Source organism: Panthera leo, chromosome A1 (genome assembly GCF_018350215.1).
Source record: "Panthera leo isolate Ple1 chromosome A1, P.leo_Ple1_pat1.1, whole genome shotgun sequence".
In the NCBI taxonomy this organism is placed as follows: domain Eukaryota; kingdom Metazoa; phylum Chordata; class Mammalia; order Carnivora; family Felidae; genus Panthera; species Panthera leo.
The window spans coordinates 125352014-125374088 of NC_056679.1; the positions used below are offsets into that span (position 1 = coordinate 125352014).

The 22075-nt window shown below is 41.5% G+C and overlaps 1 protein-coding gene and 1 long non-coding RNA gene across 2 annotated transcripts; both read right to left on the reverse strand.

The window, feature by feature from the left end:
* Positions 1-921: 921 nt before the first annotated feature.
* PLP2 (proteolipid protein 2) lies at positions 922-9223 on the reverse strand. The gene is given in 5 exon segments (XM_042955828.1): positions 922-1039; positions 1042-1187; positions 1190-1460; positions 8134-8256; positions 8966-9223. Coding segments are annotated over 5 exon segments (870 nt in total). The 3' UTR covers positions 922-967.
* A 6558-nt stretch (positions 9224-15781) lies between these two features.
* Positions 15782-19161, reverse strand: LOC122200569. Its single transcript, XR_006193858.1, has 4 exons — positions 19102-19161; positions 17231-17392; positions 17051-17146; positions 15782-15880 (listed from the first exon to the last, which is right to left on the reverse strand). It is a non-coding gene; the product is annotated as an uncharacterized LOC122200569 (long non-coding RNA).
* Between the last annotated feature and the right edge of the window lie 2914 nt (positions 19162-22075).

Below are 22075 nucleotides of genomic sequence, written 5' to 3' on the forward strand. Positions count from 1 at the left end.
AGAGATGAGAGGGAGACAGAGAATCCCAAGCAGGCTCTGTGCTGCCAGCGTGGAGTCAAATGCGGGGCTCAAACCCACAAACTGTGAGATCATGACCTGAGACAAAACCAAGAGTTGGACGCCCAACCGACTGAGCCACCCACCCAGGTGCCTTTTTAGCAGACATTCTTAAAAAAATTTTTTGGGGGCTCCTGGGTGGCTCAATTGGTTAAGCGTCCGACTTTGGCTCAGGTCATGATCTCAAGGACTGTGAGTTCGAGCCCCATGTCAGGCTCTGTGCTGACAGCTCAGAGCCTGGAGCCTGTTTTGGATTCTGTGTCTCCTTCTCTCTCTGCCCCTCCCCTGCTTATGCTCTGTCTCTCTTGCTCTCAAAAATAAATAAAACATAAAAACAATTAAAAATGAAAATTTTAAATGTTTATTTTTAAGGGAGAGAGAGAGAAACAGAGTGTGAGCAGGGAAGGGGGAGAGGGAGAGGGAGACAGAAAATCCAAATCAGGCTCCAGGCTCAGGGCTCCAACTCATCAACTTTGAGATCATGACCTGAGCCAAAGTTGGACACTTAACTGACTGAGCCACCCAGGCGCCCCAAGCAGAACATTCTTAAGTGACTATTTTCCCCCCTCACCTTCCTATTAGTGTCTGAGAATTAAAAAATAGAATTATTACTAATACTGTTTGGTGTTACCACCTTGATTCATAGTGAAGTACCAGCAGTTTACCCGTTTATTTTCTGCCTGGAGTATGCACCCTTACCTGAATGTTAAGGCCTCCTTTTGGATGCTGTAGAAGGAAGGGAGGCATAGGCACACGCATAACGACGGCCATACCCAGGATGGTCCCAATAAAGGCACTTTTACTTCAATTAAAGGGCTGGGAGTTGGCTGGGAGTGTTGTGGGGCTGGGGAGGAGTTATTTAAATGGAAGTGTTATTTGCAGGTTGCAGAGAGAAATGAAGGGAGTTCACCTACATGGCACCATCTGCAGGTTCAGTAGGGGCTGCTCTATGTCTGTGCTACGTCAACTGGAAGGTGATGTAAGGGCATGATAGCCACAGAGGCACGTACTGATTAGGCCCGTACCCTTGCAATGATTTTGGAGTGGTTCTTCAACAAGGACGAAAATAGAGGTGATCAGGTAGAGGATGGCTGCTATGAGGGTTCAGAAGAAGTCACTTCTAGGCCAGTGATGATTTGTATCTTGGTGTGCAGGTCACACATGTAGATGACAAAGAAGATAGCAGCAAGGATCATCTCCACTACTGCCAGGGAGGAGTATCCTGGTGTGGAGGCACTGAAGCAGATCAGAATCACCAGGTAGCATATAATCTCAGCAAAGAGGAGAATTCCCTTTCACGTTCATGAAAAGTTGGTACAGGATGCCCACCAGCTGGAGGCTGACAGGGGCTTGGAATCTGGCACGGGGTGGGCCGGAGTCCCTTGGGGCACAGATCTTGCTTGCTTGTGTAGTCAGAGATGCTTGCATACCCTGTCGTCTTGCTTGCTGTCTGGCCAGAAAGGGGGCTCCTGTGGCAAAGGAGGGACTGAATCACCTTGCTACCTTAGAAATTTCTTTTCTTGTTTTTTAAATGTTTTAATGTTTATTTATTTTTGAGAGAGAAAGAGAGCATGAGCAGAGGAGGGGCAGAGAGAGAGGGAGACACAGAATCTGAAGCAGGCTCCAGGCTCTGAGCTGTCAACACAGAGCTCGATGTGGGGCTCGAACCCATGAATCATAAGGTCGTGACCTGAGCTGAAGTCAGATGCTTAACTGACTGAGCCACCCAAGCTCCCTTGTACCTTATAAATTTCTTTAAAAACACAGTATATAAACGCATTTCATTAGCAGAGCAATAACATTAGTATGCCTTGAAGTCTCTGGAAAGTCTCACTGTACATGCATGAGAAAAGGAAAGTGACAAAAGTGAAAACATGTTGGTATTATAACAAAAATAGTGTGAACTGAACCAACCCTCAAAGAGTCTCAGAGATTCTCAGGAACCTGGGCTCTAGTTAGAGAACCAGTGTCGAGGATAGATGGAATATACTTACACCAAATGCCAGTAAGTAATTCAAAACATGACATTTTCCTCTGTAGCACTAAGACCACTCCCACCAGACCTTGAACTCACTCACTGAGGGCACTGATCATACTTTATTTGTACTTATATCCTTGTTACATCTCCTTGTTCATAAAAAATGAACAATGCTTAATAAATGTTCATTGAAGAAATTTGAGGAACTTTTTATTTCAGAAAACGTGGTGAAAATATTTTTAAGTCTCCGGTGCCCTCAGGTGGCATAATATTGCAAGGCAATTTAGAAAAATACTGCACGTATTATTTTTTAATCCTTAAACCCAGTTTGGGTTTAGGTTGCTACTTCTATGTGTTAATAAATCTTTTCTTCCACCCCAAATTATCTTGCATAATTCAAACAAATTATTTGGATATATTCTATCCCTCATGTGAAACAAACAAATAGCTTTCATTATATAACAAAACCATAAATCTGTAAGCCCTTTGATCCAGCACTCCTCAGAAAAAAATGGCAGGATGTAAAGATAAGTTCTGGTTCTTTCTTTTTGCTATTTCATATGAGTATATATTTCCTCACATATACCTGTATTTTTGCCACCATATTACATACAAATGATATGTGTATGTATCATATACCTCTATAATATAGTAGCAAAAAGTCAGTCAGTAGAAACAACCGAAATGTTCATAAATAAGGGAATTTTGAATAAATTATGATACATCCATTCTATGGATTATTGTGAACCTATTAGAAAGAATGAAGTATATCTATATATTACCTGAGGAAGTATCTTTGAAATATTATTAAGTGAAAAAAGAAAATTATAGAATATTATGTGTAGTTTAATTCAATTTTAGAAAAATAAAGAGGAGAAAGAAGTCTATGTGCATCTATATTTGTGTATCTTTGAACATAGAGAAAGTTATGGAAGGATTCTTTAAAAAATTTTTTTAAAACTATACATTTTGTATGTGTGTGTATTATATATAATATAACACACATATATACACATTATATATAGTATATACACACATATATACATATATATTATATATATTATACATATAATATACACACACACATATATATATACACATATATATATATATGTATATACATATATATATATTTACCAGAGGCCATTCTCTACCATTTCCTAAACTAGTTTGGGATTAGAAGGGCAGAACTCTTTGGCTGACTCCAGTCCTACTTCCCCTATCCTACTGCACCGAGAGATGGACATTGCAGATGCAGTAGTTAGGGAAGGATTCCTAAGGTTGATTACTTCTGTGGAGTAGGGATTGGATGGGGATGGAGACAAGATTATCTTTACATTAATTTTTAATTACTGATGTAATTAATGAATTCATATATTTGTAACCTGGAGCCTTTGCATACCACTCCTGGCCCTCTTCCCTTCTCTCTCCCTTGCTATCTGTTTAGTATGTGGCCTTCCTGATATTTTCTGCATATTTACATGGTTATGCACATGGAGAGAATTTGTAGTATTAAAAAAAGTACATGACACCATGCCATATGGATCTTTCTACAATATACTTTTTTCCCTTTATTGTGTTTTTTGGATATATATCCATGTTAGCACATGTAAACTACCTTATTCTTATGAAATGCTGGATAGCTTAAGTAATCAATCATAGCATAGATAATCCACCATCTATTTGGCTCTTCCCTTGCTGATGGGTAGTTAGATTGTTCTCATTTTTTAGATATTACAAACAATGTTGCAGTCCCCACCCTTGTAGCCTTGTATACATGTGCCTGTTTTTCTGGGAGAGTCACTAAGTGGTGAAATCGCTGGGTCATAGGGTATGCAATTAAAAAACAACAACAACACAGTTTTAGGGCACCTGGGTGGCTCAGTCGGGTGAATGCCCAACTCTTGATTGTGGCTCAGGTCATGATCTCACTGTTGGTGGGTTTGAGCCCTGAATTGGGCTCCACAGGGACAGTGCAGTGTGGAGCCTGCTTGGGATTCTCTGTCTCCCTCTCTCTCTGCCCCTACCCCATTTGTTCTCTCATTCTCTCTCTCAAAATAAATATACTAAAAAAAAAAAAAAGTTTCAAAAAGGATTTTGTGGAAAGGATGCTATGACAATTTAAAAATGGGTCTAAGTTTTAAAGCCAGCATGTATTCCAGGTAATGAAAGAAAAACAAAAAGAAAATCCATAAAAGTCTTTGCTAACTCTCTCTAGACATGTGAATGAGATTAGGTGGATTTTTGCCTGTCTAGGCTTTCTCTAGGGATTCTTCCCATCTGAGGCAGGAGGTAGAGAAAGTCCCCTTAGACAGCAAAGACTAATGAATCTTCAGAGAACTTATTTCTGACCATATGGCATCTGGAACTTAACTGCAAGGATGAAAAAAATCTTTAAAATTACCATTTGATATTCTCTTACAGTTTTGGCATGAGAGAAAAGCATCTTTGAGCACCAGATGATTTTATTGATTTATTTACTTTGTTTATTTTTCTTTTAAAGTTAATTCTACCCCTAACATGGGGCTGGAACTCACAACCAAGAGTGATCAAGAGTCACATGCTCTGCCAACTGAGCCAGCCAGCTGGCCCAAGATTTTGAGTATGTGAAAATAATGGCTGAGGGGAAAAAGTTCTTTAGAATTCATAGAAAAGTGTCAAATGGAAATGTTTCCTTCTATGACACCACCAGTTGTTGTAGAACATACTCAGATAATTTAGTGGCGGTTTTAATAGGAATAAAACTACTCAGCTAATGAATTTGTTAGCTTACAGGATGTTCTTAGGGAAGACATCCAAGCAGTATTTTCATACTTGTTGACAAGTGCATCACTTACCAGCAGAGGGGGCCAAAGAGCTTTCCATGATTGGGAAAATCCTTGACTACAGAATTCCGGTCAGGATCACCTTTGCTAGCCTAATGGTGCAGCCTATACAGTGTTTAAAACTTTGGTGTCCAAGAAACAATGTCATAGCTTTCATTAACATTATTAAAAATTTATACATAGAATAACATATGCTTATTTTTAAAAATATAATACTAAAATATAATGCTAAAAAACTAATGCAAAAAATCTTTTTGTATATAAAAATAGAAAATGATACAAGATATACCTACACTCTCCACTCCTTCATTCTCTTCAATTCTACTGTCCAGGGGCAACCATTTTCAACTCCTGTTTATTTAGCCTTGGAAAAAAAAATCACGTATCTTTTTCATAATACAACATCAAAGCACAGATTTAAAAAATATAGAAGGAAGCTCGGTGAAAAATATTTTTTCTCTCCCACTTGTTTCCCCAGCCTCCTATTTCCCTTCACTAGTGGCAGCCATTGTGAGCAGTTCATTGACTATCCTGCCAGAGGGAATCCATTTGATGCATCTTTGACAAAATAATTGCAGAAATGCAATACATGCATATGGTTCAAAATTCAAAAGCTTCCATTAGGAATTCAGAGAACAGTCTCACTCTCACCTCTGCCTCTCAGAGGTAACATATTAATTCATATTTCTGAATTTATCAATTTGAGACTTTAGCTACTGGCTTTATATTAGGGTAAATGGTTGGCCTCTACCTCATTCCCTTCTCCAATGTCCATCCTCATTCCCTTCTCCAATGTCCTGATGTAAACATAACAATGGCATCATTTTGTAGACCATACTTTTCACTGCTGAGCTTAATATTGGGAGTAATTTTTCCTTTCGTTTTTTAAAAAAAATTTTTAATGTTTATTTATTTTTGAGAGAGAAAGAGAGACAGAGTGCGAGCCAGGGAGGGGCAGAGAGAGAGGGAGACACAGAATCTGAAGCAGGCTCCAGGCTCTGAGCTGTCCGCACAGAGCCCGACGCAGGGCTTGAACCCATGAACTGTGAGATCATGACTTGAGCTGAAGCTGGACGCTTAACCAACTGAGCCACCCAGGCGCCCCCATAATTTTTCCTTTCTTATATAATATTTAGTTAACCCGGTATTAATTGCTTCACTTTTTCATTGGCTTCACTTTTTTATGCACTTGGCCTTGATTTTGCATGCACATCATCCGATTTGTCAAATGCCAATGATATTTTCCAAATTAGCAAACGTATTTTTTCCCCTTCTCTGTCTTCTTGCTTTAGGCTGAACTGCTTGTGCTCTGAGCCTGGACAGAGCTCCTGTCCTCCAACTTGCCTTCATCCCTTAACCCTGTTGGAGCTCCTTTTGCCTGGGTCCCATGTGTTACATTAATTAAACAAGGAGGCCACTAGACTGAAGAGGTTTTAATGCATTATGGCCTATGCAAACAAACCAAAATCTAAGCCCACAAACGCCTCAAAGTTACAAAATTGAAATGCTAAAGACAACCAGTCACAGACCGCCAACTCACCTTTAAGTTATAACCACTTATATGATTTCCTTTCTTTGCCTCCACACCTTCTCTATATAAGTTTTTCCCCTGCTCCTGTTGGGGAAGCCCTCCTGCCCACCTCTGGTTTGACACTACCTGAATCAATTTTGGCTTTAACTCTTAACAGTTTTAATGTTTACTGTTCAGTTTATCTTTTAACACATTTAATTTTCTGCGTTTATTCCCTTATTTGCTGGAGGGAACTTCCCAAGGACCTTCCTAAGAGAGAGTGCCTATTTAATATTTTGAGTTCCTTTCAAGTCTGAACATGTCTTATTTCTTGATACATACTTTGGCCTGATGTGTATATGTCTAGGTTGGTAATCTTTTCCCTGTGAAATTTCTCCATTGCCTTTCAGTGTCTCTGGTTGAGAAGTTTGATGGCATGACAATTCCTGATCCTTTGTATGTGACCTGCTTTTTTTCTTTCTTTATTCCCAGGCTCATGGAATTTTTTGCAGATATTACTTTGTGTAGGTCTTCCTTCATTTATTCTTCTAGGCATTGAGGAGATCTTTTCAGTTCATGGAACTTTCCCTATATTTCTTTAGTTTCTTCCATCCAGCAAGTCACCTGCTGTTGTATCCTCTCCTGTAAAATTGTCCCTGTGGGTTATAGGTCTCCCATGCATTTCGTATTACTTTAGTGAAGTCCTGGAAAGATTGAGGACATAACATGGGTGCTTAGTTGTCCACAGTAAACCAAGTGTTTGTGTCCCTTTACTTGTTGGAGGATTCCTGAAAGAGGGGCCCCCTGGGAATCTTTGGAAACCATCTTTCAAAACACAAAACGCAGAACCAGCAGAATATCTTTAAGTAAATGGTTTTGTAAGGGGAACGTTATAGAAAAGGCCCCCTTCTCTTTTGACCTTGTCCCGTCCTCAATGCCAGAATTAAAGTGGGCACTGTAGACATGGAAGGGCTGCATTTTAGAGAAATTGACAGGGAAGCATAAACAGGATGTGGTGGCTGCCTGGCTACGCAGAAGAGGATCCAAGAGACTACCAGTGACGGTGTGAGCTTTGCACCTGGCCCTGCTTAGGGCAGATGAGCAACAGAAGCTTCTTTCTTTCTCCACTGCCTCCACCCCTCCCATAATGGGGCTCTTTCACCTTGGGTGCCAGATCCCAGATCCCTGTATCACCCTGGTGGGCCCCTTCTTGGCCCCAGACAAAATCCTCGACTCCATTGTGCTTCCTTGCTCTTCTCTGCTATCAAAAATTGACTTTTTATTTCTTTTTTTAAAATTATGTCTTGGGGTACCTGGATGGCTCAGTCGGTTAAGTGTCCAACTTCGGCTCAGGTCTTGATCTTGCGGTCCTTGAGTTTGAGCCCTGCGTAGGGCTCTGTGCTGACAGCTCAGAGCCTGGAGCCTGCTTTGGATTTTGTGTCTCCCTCTCTCTCTGCCCCTCCCCTGCTTGTGCTCTGTCTCTCTGTCACTCAAAAATAAATAAACATTAAAAATATTTTAAAAATTCTGTCTTTTAGATGTTGTATACACATCAATCCTTGCTCATGTAGTAGTTCAGTGGTTCTCAAATCTGAATGTTTAGTGGAATTAGTTGGGGAGTTTTAAAAAATACAACTGTCCCATCTCTACTTATTCACAAGGTCTGGCGGTGAGGCCCGGGAGTCTAGACACTGCTCCACAGATGCTTGGCCTGATAGGGAAGTGCTGGAGTAGCTTATGGCTTTTCTTAGGTAGACAATTACCCTCTCCTTAAAGAGACCATGTTGAAGTGACATGATGGTGACTTTTGTGGTTATGGTTTTGTCATGTGGTCCTTTGGAGTCCTTCCTGCTCCCATGTTGATGGCACTGATTGGTGACTGACAACTAGGAGGAGAAGCAGAAATTGTGTTTCTACTGTAAGCAACTGTCATGTATGTGGTAAGAAGACCCTTGTCTTTTTAAAAGATTTTTTTAATGTTTATTTTTGAGAGAGAGAGAGAGAGAGAGAGAGAATGAGCAGGGGAGGGGCAGAGAGAGAGGGAAACAGAATCTGAAGCAGGCTCCAGGCTTTGAGCTGTCAGCACAGAGCCCGATGTGGGGCTTGAAGCCATGAATCACAAGATCATGACCTGAGCCAAAGTCGGATGCTTAACTGACTGAGCCACCCAGGCTCCCCAGAAGATGCTTGTCTTTAATTTAACCGAGTTGTCTTTTAATTTGGCTATTTCAGTGACACTCGAGGGATAGTTATCCTTAGAAAGACTGGGAGGGAAAAGAAAATGGAAAGTTAATAAGGATTATTATAAGGATTTGTTAAAGTTTTTTGATAAAATAAAATGAACACGAGGGGGCAGCAAACCACTGCTCAGAGGAGGGTCTGTACAAAATTCAGTAGGGCAAAGATTGTTTTCTTAAAAATTTCATGTGTTTGTTAAATATCTTCTAAAAAAGGTGGCCCTGATATCAGAGCCACTCTTCCCTGAATGATAGTTTCAGTCTTTTCAATGTTCCCTTCCACATTATCCTGATATCCCATATCTTCTCATGAAGCACATTTGAATGTGATACTTGACACTTGAGTGTTTCCACACACTGGGGCCCTCATAGGGAACCCTCCTCGTTCCTTTCCCAGAGACTCCTCACACTGATCCTCCAAGGACACTCCATCTCTTCTGGAAAGAAGCAGCTTGGGTAGCTCACTGACTGCATCTTGAGGGATGAGGATGTGGAGGTCTTTGAGTATGGAGTTGACCAAAGCCCTCACACAGGTGATAGCACTCGGGCAGACCCGATCAGGTGTGTATGTGTGCTGAGGGATGACCTTGAGGCCCTGCGATATACTGAGGGACATTCTGGATAGCCAAAGGCTAAGGGGTGTATGGCTAGGTATTTTATTCTACATCACCTGTGTCTGTTTCCTCTGCTAACTCTGGAAGTTATTACCCAGGTTATCTTCTTAACTAGAACTTTCCATAGTCCATCCAAACATGGAAAACAAAAACAAAAACAAAAATTATGTCCTGCATTTTTACTGTTTAAGTGGCCTGATATGGTTGTTTTTGCTGAGAGGAAGGAGTTTTTCAGTTGGTATTCATAGGGCCTTGGTACCATATGATGTTTTCTGATAAGTACTCCTAGTGGAGACTCCGCCAGAGTGTGGGGTGTTTGTTGGGTTATGGTATTCTCTTCCATGAGCTGTGTGACCTTGAACATGTCACAGAACCTCTATTTCCTCATTTGTAGAAGGAGGGAGTTAACCTAGAAAGTGGCTCTTAATCAGAAGTGAAGACCTGTGGGTCTGGTTCGAAGCATGTAGGTCCCCAAGCTACATACTCTCCCACAAAGTCACAGTGTCCACAGGTGGGCCCCTGGCATGTGTAAGTGGCTGGTGGGGGCAGGGAGACTGGGAACTTAGCCTACTCCAAGTGATTCTGGTTAGCTCCTCAGGGGATGAACACTCAGGTTAGGATATTGCAAATATTCCTTCTAACAGACATTCATTCACTCACTCATTCATTAATTGACCAAAAATTCAGCAAAAATATGCTGATGTAAAGGTATTTATAATTACATTTGGAATTCAGATCCACTAAAAAGTTGCCACAAAGATTATACAGAGCATGCCAAATACACACAAGAACTGTTCCAATAAATATAGTAATGGGTACTTGGTCAGGTAACATTAATATCATTATTTATTTTTTAAGTCTCAGTGACCTGATGGTAGCTGATGAAATGAAACCCCCTGGGACATATGAACCAAGAAGTGAGTGACACTGAATGAAGTAGCTGTTGCATGGAAGCTTCTGGAAAGGAATCTGAAGTTCTGTGCCAGATACCCCTATGCCACACAGCGATGGTGTGATCTAGGCAAATTGTCTTGGGTTTCTTCATCTTTCTTAATTATTCCTTTCCAATGGGGTTTATAAAAACTACTGTTTATTGCCTGGGATGAAGACTGGGATTAAATGAGATCACGTGTGCAAACACACTTTGTAAACTATAAAAGCCACAGGCCTTAATAATAATATTGCCTTCCCTGCCATCTGGTCTTCTATCAAGCAGGAGTGGTGAGAATTTTCCCCTCATCCTGCATCTCTTAAAGACAGCAGTAGACTGAGTGGGTTTTTTTTTTTAAATATATGAAATTTATTTGTCAAATTTGTTTCCATACAACACCCAGTGCTCATCCCCAAAGATGCCCTCTTCAATATCTATCACCCACCATCCTCTCCCTCTCACCCCCCCATCAACCCTGAGTGGGTTTTTAGTTTGCACATGGTGAGTGGCCACTCTGTGTTTTCTCTCTTTTACTTTCCATGAACCACAGCAGTGCACATTTTCATGTGCTCGGCCTCAGCCAACTCCTCTCTGAAGTTCCCTTCATACAGCATTCATCTCCTCCACCAAAAATTGTGCCCTGTGGTCCAAAGTACCTCAGCCGAAGCCTTTTCCATTTTATTGTTTAGTTTCCCTGTAAATGTTAGGCTTGTGGTGAACTGGGGCCTTGGAGCTACAATAGCTCCATTTTGGTTTATTTGGGATAAGATTCCTGAGAAAACAAAGCTGAGTGAGCCTGAGAAAAGCTGACTAATGTGTCCTGCATTGTCCTCCTCATCTCTCCCTTGAGGGGCAGGGGACTTTCATATCTTTGTCTTGGGCTTCAAGGTAAGCCTTTCTTGCTTCAGATATTGAGGGTCTTTTTTTATGCTTCTTCATTTCTAGAGTGAGGAGAGGGATTGGTGCATTTGTTTTACAAGAGGGAAGGAACATAATGTTTAGCAGGAGAGGCATTCTGGGATCAGATGGACCAAAGAAACAGGTGTGGAGATGCCATAGCAACTGCTGTTGTTCCTAGGGAACATGGTACCCTGGCCCCTTACAGTTTCTTCCTAAGGGAAGGAAGGGAAAGGAGGCATTGGATGACCTGATTCAAGATCACTCGCAATGCTAAATTTGTAATGAAGTCTCTGCAAGGCGCAGAAGCTGTGCACTTTCTAATTTTACAAATCGCTGGGGGAAAGTTCTGGCCTCACGAAGAGAACTGAGGAGATGGCCAGCCCTGTACCTCTGCTCTCCCAACTCCCCTGGCCCTATGTCTTCTCAGTCCCTCTCAGTGGGCAGCTGGCTCCTTCCCAGGACACATGCTCTGCCACTTAACAGTGATCCCCAGATGAAGACAGATGGGGAGTCAGGGTCCTTTTTATCAGTGCTGAACTTGGGATGGTTTCTGAGTTTCAGATCAGTGCTTCTCATACCCTCTGTAGGGGAGGACGAGCTTAAAAACGTTCCTAGTCCATCACAATTTTGACAGATATAACACAACTGTCAAATTTCTATAAATGTTTCAGAAGACTTGCTTTCAATTGCTACCTGAAGCCATTCTGTAACAGTTCTCGCCCTGGGACAGCTGTATGGGCCGTGTTTTGGGAAGCACTGCTCTGGAAGACTGTGAAAGCCCACACTCTCCAGTCCAGGGCTCACCACTGCGGGGCTGGGCAGGGTGCAACTTCCATGCCTCAGGCCCTTCACCTGCAGATAGAATAGGGCAATGACAGGGCCTGCCTCCTGGAATTGTTGTGAAAATGAAGTGCGTTAATCCACACTGACCTCTTAGAACACAACTTTGCTATTATTAAAGTGTGAGCCAAAGGCCAGTCAGTCCCAATCGACAATCAACTCTTGATGTTGAAGGTGTTTGTGTCCCTGGGATGGTAGCCAAGCTGGTAATAAGGGCAGAACTTTGAGCCAGCCGCCCCTGCTCATCACAGTAGATGGCAAGACCTCCTTTCTCACCCATACTCATTCAGGTGAGGTGGAACTGCAAACATTTCATGCCTTTTGCTTTTTCTGCTTTTTTTTACCGTTTGTAGTTTTGCTTGGAAAATAAGAATCTATTGAGTCATTGTGTTTATCTTCTTTATTTCTGGTTAGTTTCTCTTTCTAATTAAAATATACAGAAAATTCTAAGCTCACAGTACGTCAGGGGGATGTTTAGATCTAAAATAAACTTTTTGGTCAAGACTAAGAAACAAGAAGGAAGGACTCATTTAATACATTCACCTTTTCCTTTAGAGATCTTCAACTTTTCTCTTAGACGAACATTCCTTTTAATTAGTATAGATCATCTTATTTCTGGTTGGCATTTTACATTTTGACATGTTCTAAAAGCAGAAAATATCAGTAAGATGTTTTAAACCAACTGAATCATTCTTACCAAGTCATCAGCTTAAAGCTGATGCCTATAACATAAACACTTTAAAAATGACCATTTCACTATATTCCATCAGAACTTGGCCTCATGTTTACACTGTAGTTTTCCTAAAATACAACAGAAAACTGGGTGAGAAATTTCTGTTTACAGTGTGAATCTTATTTCTCCACTGGCTTCTGTTTTGTTTAGAAGTTGCCTTTTCACAGCAGGTCTTGTGACCTGAGCAACACACAAAATAAAGACTGTGTGGTATTTCTGTGTTGAAAGGTCCCATTCAATCTGAGGGGGAGAATTGGTCAGATGAGCAATTGATGTGTGGCTCTCTGTACACCTACAGAGGAATAAACCACAGTGAATAAACTACACCAAGATAATTGACAGGGTGCTCCTTTTTTTTTTTTTTTTTTTTTGATGGTGATTCTGGAGGACTTCACCTGTGTGTTGCTAGCCTCACCTGCTCACAAGTGATAAAGGAGCCAAGCAAATGGCACCAATTCACAGTTCTCAGGGTTGTGTGAGACGCAGGAGGACACCTGATTTACAATGGCCACCACCCTGCTGCCCCTAGAAGGGCTCTTTGCTGTTCCTGAGCTACTGGCTGCTCTATTCCCTGCAGCCCTGACTGAGCAAATGCCAAGTTATGTTCCTTGATGAGCTCGAGACTGTCACACTGGGAGTTCTGACCTCTCTGCCATCCTGTGTGTACCAGAGCACCTCCTGCTGAAGCACTCTCTCTGACTGGGTCTAGCCCTGAGTCCTGGGCATCTCCCTCCGGGACTGGTGGACAGACTGTGTTGTTGGCCTCTTGCCTTAGAGGCACAACTACCTAAATGCCTTAGATGGTACCTATTCAGCTGCCACCCTCCATTTTCATCAACACCTTTAGAACCTTTCTCTAAAATTAGAGTATTTCTTTTTGGAGAATGTAACAGTCCCCTGGTGAATTTGTTCTTTGAAGTAAGCCTGCTCAAGGGAGTGATAGAAATATTTGAGGTGTTTCCACTGTATTCGTTGAAAAAGTATTTATTTGTGGGGCACCTGGGTGACTCAGTTGGTTAAGTGTCTGACTCTTGATTTCGGCTTAGGTCATGATCTTATGGTTCCTGAGACTGAGCCCTACATCGGGCTCTGTGCTGACAGCGTGGAGCCTTCTTGGGATTCTCTCTCTCTCTCTCTCTCTCTCTCTCTCTCTCTCTGTCGGCCTTTGTGGGCCTCCCCTGCTTACACTCATGCTTGTACTCTCTCTCTCTCAAATATTAAAAACAGAAAGTATTTGTTTGAAATGGATAAATATCATGGCTTCTCTGTTAACACTCTGCCCCTCCATTCCCACTCCCCACCCCCAAGGCATAGTGTCACTAAGTGGTAGAGTGTAAGATCACTTCTAGGGGCCCCATGAGAGGGACCTCTCTGCCTGATAGAATAGGATAGTCACCTGAAGCCTATCTGCTCTGGCCCATTCTCTCTCCTCTTCTCTGGGTCTCTAATTGAACATATTTGATTTTCTCATTGTGGCCTTTATATCTTTCCCCCACTCCCTTCTATATTCCATTCCCTTTATTCTGTGTTTCATTGTTTCTTGTGACATAACTTCCAGTTCACTAATTTTTTATTCAGCTTTCTCTAACCTGCTGGTAAATTGGTACATTATTTTAAAGTTTGGTTATTGTATTCTTAAGTTTTGAATTTCTTTTTTTATTTTTATTTTTATTTTTATTTATTTATTTATTTTTTTAACGTTTATTTATTTTTGAGACAGAGAGAGACAGAGCATGAACGGGGGAGGGTCAGAGAGAGGGAGACACAGAATCCGAAACAGGCCCCAGGCTCTGAGCTGTCAGCACAGAGCCCGACGCGGGGCTCAAACTCACGGACCGTGAGATCATGACCTGAGCTGAAGTTGGCTGCTTAACCGACTGAGCCACCCAGGCGCCCCCCCCCTTTTTTTTTTTTTTTGAATTTCAACTGATTTCTTTTCCAAATCTACAACATTACTTTCTCTCTTTTCCAATTTCATGCCAAAATTGCTCAGGTTTCTTTTTTTTTCTTTTTGATCACATTGATTATAGTAGTTTTATTGTCTTTATCTGGGATTTTATTATTTGGATTACCTGTGTGTTCATTCCTATTGTTATTGTGCTATTATTGTTCATATTGTCCTCCCCTTGAGGCCTGGTTATGTTTGATTGTGTGTTGGACTCCACGTTTGAAAACATTACTTGTAGAAATAATTTGAGACCTACAATGGTATCTCTCACCAGAGAGAATTTTCTTTTGCTTCTGCTAGGTGCCTGGATGTAATTAGAAGTGCAGTCCAGGGTTAAGGTAATATAATTGCAGGGTTTCAGACTTTGTGGGACACTCAAAAAACTTTTTAAAAAATGCTTATTAATTTATTTTGAGAGAGAGAGAGGGAGAGAGAGGCAGAGAGAGAATCTCAAGCAGGTTCCAAACTCATTGTGGTGTCTGTCACAGGGCTCGATCTCATGACCACAACATTACAACCTGAGCTGAAATCAAGAGTCAGACACTCAACTGACTGAGCCACCCAGGCACCCCTACTCAAACAACTTTCAATCTGGCTGCAACTGAGAGCAGGTTCAATCGTGGTTCGCACTTTATTCTAGAGTACTGCTCTCAGGATACCAACCAGTGAGCAGCTCCCTGGAGCCCCTTTATGGCAGGTTCTGTCTTTTGCTCTTCTATTCTCATGAGCTACTGAAAGTACTTCTTTGCTTTTTAACTACATCTTTAGGGCAAAGGCAGCCCCAGAAGTGGGGCCCATCTCTCTGAATTTCCATTTTTTAACTAGACTATGACCATGTAATTCTTCCCTCTCTTGTTAGCCTTTATGAAAATATTTTTGTATAATTCATCTAGCTTTTAAAAGTTGTCTTCATGGGGCGCCTGGGTGGCTCAGTCGGTTAAGCGTCTGACTTCGGCTCAGGTCATGATCTCACAGTCCTTGAGTTCGAGCCCCGCGTCGGACTCTGTGCTGACAGCTCAGAGCCTGGAGCCTGTTTCTGATTCTGTGTCTCCCTCTCTTTCTGCCCCTCCCCTATTCATGCTCTGTCTCTCTCTGTCTCAAAAATAAATAAACGTTAAAAAAAAAATTAAAAGTTGTCTTCAGCAGAAGAGTTTATTTGAATGATCTGGTCTGTCTTTAATGGAAATAGAATTTGAGAACAGTTCTGTAAAGGCTGGCTGGTGTGTGTCTTCAAGGAGAGAAACTCCGAGCTGCTTGTTCTCTGCTTCTATGCCATCAGAAGTCAGGTGTATGCTCACCGGCTCCCCCTACAGCAACAAAGGAAGCACCTCACCTGGGGACCTCTGGTCTTGTCATTCAGTATCATATACCCAGGGCTGGCTTGAGGATGTAGCAGGTGGCAAATTCAGAACACAAATAGTAGTACAGAGTATACTCTTAGGCTCTCAGTGTAGTGGCAAAATCCTGAGTCTATGAAATGTGAGGAAAGGGCATGGTGTCTGAGAGAAGGCAACAAAACCGCGCCTCCAGACACAAGCTGGAGTGGGCGGCCAAGCAAGAACCTACTCCCACACCGCCTTCTACCGTGGACAGTGCGCTTATATGATCATCCGTAACTTCTTGTATGTGTCTACTTCACTGGCTTTTGAACTTCAGCATGCATGAGAATTATTGGAGAGCTTGTTATAGCACACAAGTTGTTGCCATCACCTGCCGTCCTAGAGTTTCTGATTCAGTAGGGCTAGAGCCTGAGAATTTGCATTTCTCACAAGTTTCCATCTGGTGCTGCTGGTTTTGGCACCCCATTTTGAGAATCCCCAGTTTACTCTATCCTTTAACTAGATTATACATCTCTTAACAATGGGGACTTTAGCTCCTCCTTGGTCTCTCTCCACCTAGCTCAGTAGTAGGACCCACACAGAACCTGCTTATGTAATACTCACTGACCAAATACCTTCAAGGGTTGTTGTGTGTGTTGGGTTTCATGGTAGCTCTGCTGTCTGTGGTAACAGTCACTCAGACACTTGATCTATATGTTTCCCCTGCTTGGGTTGTAGAGACAAAAGTGTTCTGGGCCGATAACTGCTGTTAAAGCACTTTCCCTCTTAAGGGCATTTCTTCACTTGTTGCTTTGAGAAATGAGCATACTCTCTTTCATGAACAAATGCTGCTAGTGACAGGCCCTAATTTCTAGAAATCAGGGCCGGTTAAATTTAATTTAATCACAAGGACAAAAGAACATTCACCCAGAAAGAGAAGCAAAATAAATGTGAAGATAAACAGTCAAGAAAGAGAGGAAGTAAGAACCTTCAGAGTCTGAAACAGGTGGCTCACATACAGCATTTGACCACTGTCTGAGTGTGTCTGGAGAAGGATCCTGGCAGTTTGGCCCTTGGCAGTTTGGCCTTGGTGTTTACTGTCCCCAGCTGGTGGGTAGGGAAGGCCGGCCCAGTAGGTAGGTAGTGAGAGAAGCTCACCTTTTCTCAGGCACTTGCTGGTCTTCTCTGAGGGCTCTTTCTATCCTCTGTGGCCCAGTGTTTTCCTGATGTTAGGGGTCCCTCCCGTCTGGTGAACTGGTAGGTGGCCAGAGATTAGAGTATTAACGACTGAAGGGCATTTTCATGTTGTTTAGTTAAGTTCCACAAATTATTGATTACCTTCCAGATGTCAGGTATCTCTAGCTACTGGAAGTAAAGAAGGAAATGTTGCCCAGCCTCTTCTTTCATTCTAGTGGGAGACCCAAGGCCTTGTGGCAGGGGTGGGCAGTAGGCAAGAATGGGCTCAGTTGACTGGAGCACTTTAGAAACTGAAAGGAGATACTAAATTGAAAAAAAAAAAGTTTTTGAAACGTTTATTCATTTTTGAGAGACAGAGGAAGACAGAGCACGAGCAGGGGAAGGGAAGAGAGAGTGGGAGACACAGGATCTGAAGCAGGCTCCAGGTTCTGAGCTGTCAGCTCAGAGCCTGATGTAGGGTTAGAATCTCTGAACAGTGAGATCATGACCTGAGCAGAAGTTGCCCACTTATCTGACTGAGCCCCCGCCCCCCGCCAGGCACCTGAGCTTTTGCATTTTAAAGCAGGACCCTGAGGAAGAGGAGCAGCTCTTTCCTTCAAATAACTCTTCTGGTGGAATTTAGGGTTCCCTGGCCCCTGGGGGTGCACAGGAGGAAAGCTTTCAAATGAAACTACTCTAGGTGACCACTGATAGGACCTTCTTTACTTAACAAGTATTTATCATTTGTAGGGGCAGCAAAAGTCACTTGATAGTTCCTTGTTCCTCATTTCAGAAAAATAAGAGACCAATTGATTAACTCAGAGCTCTTGAAAACAGGGAGAAGCCCTTATCCCACCTTTCCCATACGTACCTCTGTCTCTCTCCCACTCAGTAGAAAGTAAGTAAAGCCAAGGTCAGTAACAAGGTAAGCCAAGGTAAGTAACAAGGTCAGTCCCAGGCTAGGAGATATCTCATCATATAGCTCTAAACATTTAGACAAAGCTAAGTTCTTTGCATTACAGCTAAATGGCATCTACTGGGCTTGCACTCTCTCACCTGGCCTCTGCCCCATGTCCTCCCTTCATTGCCAGGTTTCTTTTCTAATCACCTGGCCTGGGCTTGCTTTCTCACCTGCTGAGAGCACATTCTCACTGTAGTATAATTGCATAGCTGTGGCTTATATTTTGCTACTACTTTGGGTACAGTTTGCTGCAAGTAAGGACATTTACAATCCCTGGGAGATGTTGAAACAGTCCCAAAATGGCAGACATGCAAATGCTCTGCCTGATTAGCTGCTACTTATTAAAACATATGGTTTAAGGACTGAGTACCAATTTTATGTTTCCATATAGTACTGTATGGTTTTATATAACAAGGAAAATTGCAGAATGCTGATGTTTATGGAGCAGTCAAATCTGTGCATTTCATAAGCATAGACCATGAATTCTAACTAGGAGTTTCATGTTTATAGAGGCTTTTTGCATTATGTATTTTTAACATTTTTTATTCCGATGAGGATTGAGTTCTGTTTGTTTCCCTTGTTGGATTATACTTCTATCCACTCTCTTTCCTTGAGATTTTTCTGGGTATGCTAACAGTATGAAAAGCTTAAGGTTTTTCTTTCAGAAAAAAACTAAGAGCCCAGCATCTGGTTAGGTAGATGGTTGTTAAGTGTTGAATTGTGTTCCCTGAAAAAGATGCATTGAAGTCTTGGCTTATAGTCTCCAGAATGTGACCTTATTTGAAAATAGGGTTATCACAGATGTAATTACTTAAGATGAAGTCATGCTAGAATAGGGTGGGCTCCATATCCAAAATGACAAGTGTCCTTATAAGAAGATGGCAATTTGAAGACACAGATATTCATGGAGAATGCCACATTGAAACAGAAAATGGCCCTGTGGACACCTTGATCTTGGACTTTTGGCCTCCAATGCGGAGACAACACATTTCCATTGTTTTAAGCTGCCCAGTTTGTGGTAAGTAGTTAATACCCCCTTATCTACAGTTTTGCTTTACGAGGTTTCATTTACCTGTGGTTAACTGTGGTCAGAAGCAGGTGGTCATTCTTCTGACAAATTGTCAGGTTGGTAGTAGCCTAACATTTTGTCACAATGCCTGTGTCATTCACCTCGCTTCTTCTCATCACAGAGGTCTTTTATCATCTCACATCATCACAAGAAAGGGAATGTAGTACAATAGGATATTTTGAGAGACAGAGGCCATATTCACATAATATTTTTTTTTAAAGTTTATTTATTTATTTTTGAGAGAGAGAATGTGAGTGGGGCAGAGAGAGAGGGAGACAGAGAATCCCAAGCAGGTTCTGCTCTGTCAGTGCAGTGCCCGACGTGGGGCTTGAACTCCAGAAAGTGGGACAGCCATCCTTCACACTGTGGGGTTCCTTTGTGTGGATTGTTTTAAGCCTCCTATTCTGCTCAGTGGCTTTTCCATTTCCTTCCTTCTTGGTTTCAGCCCCTTTGATAATGGGTAGGATGATGGGTAGGATGCTCATGGTCCTGACAAGACCAATCATTATGATGTATTCCTTGGCAACAGTGGCACATAATTCAGAGCCAGAAAAGGTATAATGTCCTTCCCCGTAGTGGATAGAGAAGCATTGAAAGTAAGTGCTTCCTTCCCATTGGAATGCTAACTGGGACTACAGGAAGCCATATGTATTTTTTTTTCCTGAGGTAGAGAAGGCCTGTCTGCAGTGAGTGAACTACTGAGAAGTCCTGAGTTTTTGAGTTCCCGGGTCTCATCTCCAGGCTGCCAATCTTGCCTTTCTGACCTCCATTTTGTGACCTACTGTCAGATTCTTCCTAACTACAAGATTCACTACATTCCATTTCTACTTGCACTAGTTAGAATTCCTTCTTGTCATTTATAACAATCCAGCCCCACCTGCAAATCTTTCCTGAATCCTCTTCCTCTCCCTCTTTCCAGGTAAAGAATTATTTTCTTTTACTTCCATTACACCTTATAAATCCTCTTAGAGTATCAGACAATAATTTTTTTTTTTTTTTTTTGGTTTGTATGTTGCTGGATCCCAACAGACCATGAGTTTCTTGAGAACAGAGGCTTCATCTTATTCATTTTTATTTCTTAGTGCTGTGCCTGGATTATATCTGTGACCCCCATTTTTAGGGAGCTTGACTGGCTACATGATCAAATGAGTAATGAACTAGCTCTAATGGGATCACAAAATGTTAAAGCAGTAAAGGAACCTAGAGTTTTTCCTACTGTAATGGTTTTCAAATTCTAGAAGCTGAATCCTTTCTTCAAGTGAAATCTTAGGTTGAAAGTATCCTGTGGTTCACCCAGGATACTGCCTGCCCATCCTTTTCTCTGACCCTCCTGCCCCGCAAGGTGACCTCTGTGGAACTTTTAGGGTTTTGTGGATCACTGTTTGGTAACCATGTTTTCTTTTTTTTTTTTTAATGTTTATTTTAATTTTTATTTTTGAGAGAGGGAGAGACAGAGCACAAGCAGGGGAGGGGCACAGAGAGACACAGAATCTGAAGCAGGCTCCAAACTCCAAGCTGTCAGCGTAGAGCTTGGCCCAGGGATCAAACTCACAAACGATGAGATCATGACCTGATCCAAGATCAAGAGTCAGGCGCTTAAACATGTTTTCTTAGAGTCATTGAGCTTGGGTTTCTCCATCTGGCTTCCTTTCCTTATAAAGAGATTTTGACATGTCATAAGGTGATGCTATTATACCACAAATACTTCCTTCACATACGTGCATGCACTCAGGTACACATACACATCCCTCTCTCAGGTCCTGGTGAAAATATTGAAGAAGATGATGTACATAACTCAAAGTCTCATAATCTGTGGAATTCACAGTGGCTATTGACATTCTGGCAATAGGACCAGCTCAAAGGATTAAAGCTTGACCAGAGTTTATGTGGGAGAATCTACTTTCTGAATTATAACACCTTTCTCAAACCCCTTTCCAATTATGCTCCTCAATCTACTACTCAACATCATCAGAACACCTCATGTCCTATCATAAACCACTGATCTGCCATGAGAGATTGAAAGGCAGCATATTAATACGATATTCCTCTTCTATTAAAAAATGTTCTTGTTAAGGTTTTAACTTACCTTACCTTTTCAGGATTTTGGTATCTGGTATCATATAGCTTCTATTTGTTTACAACAGTGAAGTCCTCAAGTATATTTGGGTGCCCCCAACATCTTGCTACCAGGATGACCCTTTCCTATGCTTGGTATTAGGGAATAAATGTAAATTTTGAGGTTGCTGGTACTATCAGTAGGAGACTCTTGAATTCACATTAGGGCAGGGTGTCTGAACTCATTTAAACAAATGATACTCTACAAATTATAGTGAATTGAAAAAGCACCAAAAGAACTTATTAAATGAAATTTGCATGTAAATTACAGTATATAGCAAATATGGAATCACTATGAATTAATTGCTGCAAGAAATAAATTTTATTAAATTTTTAAAATAATATTAATGGGACAAAATTAGATAAGTGAAAATTTTGTTAAGAATAAAAAATAGGGGCATCTGGGTAAGCATCTGACTCTTGATTTCAGCTCTGGCCATGATCTCATGGTTCATAAGATTGAGCCCTCTCAGATGCCGTGCTGAGCGTGGAGCCTGCTTGGGATTCTCTCTCTCCCTCTGCCCCTCCCCCTCCATAGGCATGCTCTCTCGTTCTCGCTCTTTCCAAATAAAAGTAGGTTGAATTTTTCATTTTGTTAATGATTACTTTTTCTGGCAGAAACTTTTTAGTTTGATGTAGTTCCTTGTTTACTTTTGATTTTGTTCCTTTGCTTTTGGTACCAAATCCAAAAAATAATCTTGGCCCAAACCTATGTTAAGGAGCTTACATCCTGGATTTTCTTCTAGGAATTTTATGGTTTTAGGTCTTACATTCAAGTCTTTAATCCATTTGAATTGATTTTTGCGTATGGTGTAAGAAAGTGGTCTAGTTTCATTCTTTTTCATGTGGTAGTCTAGTTTTC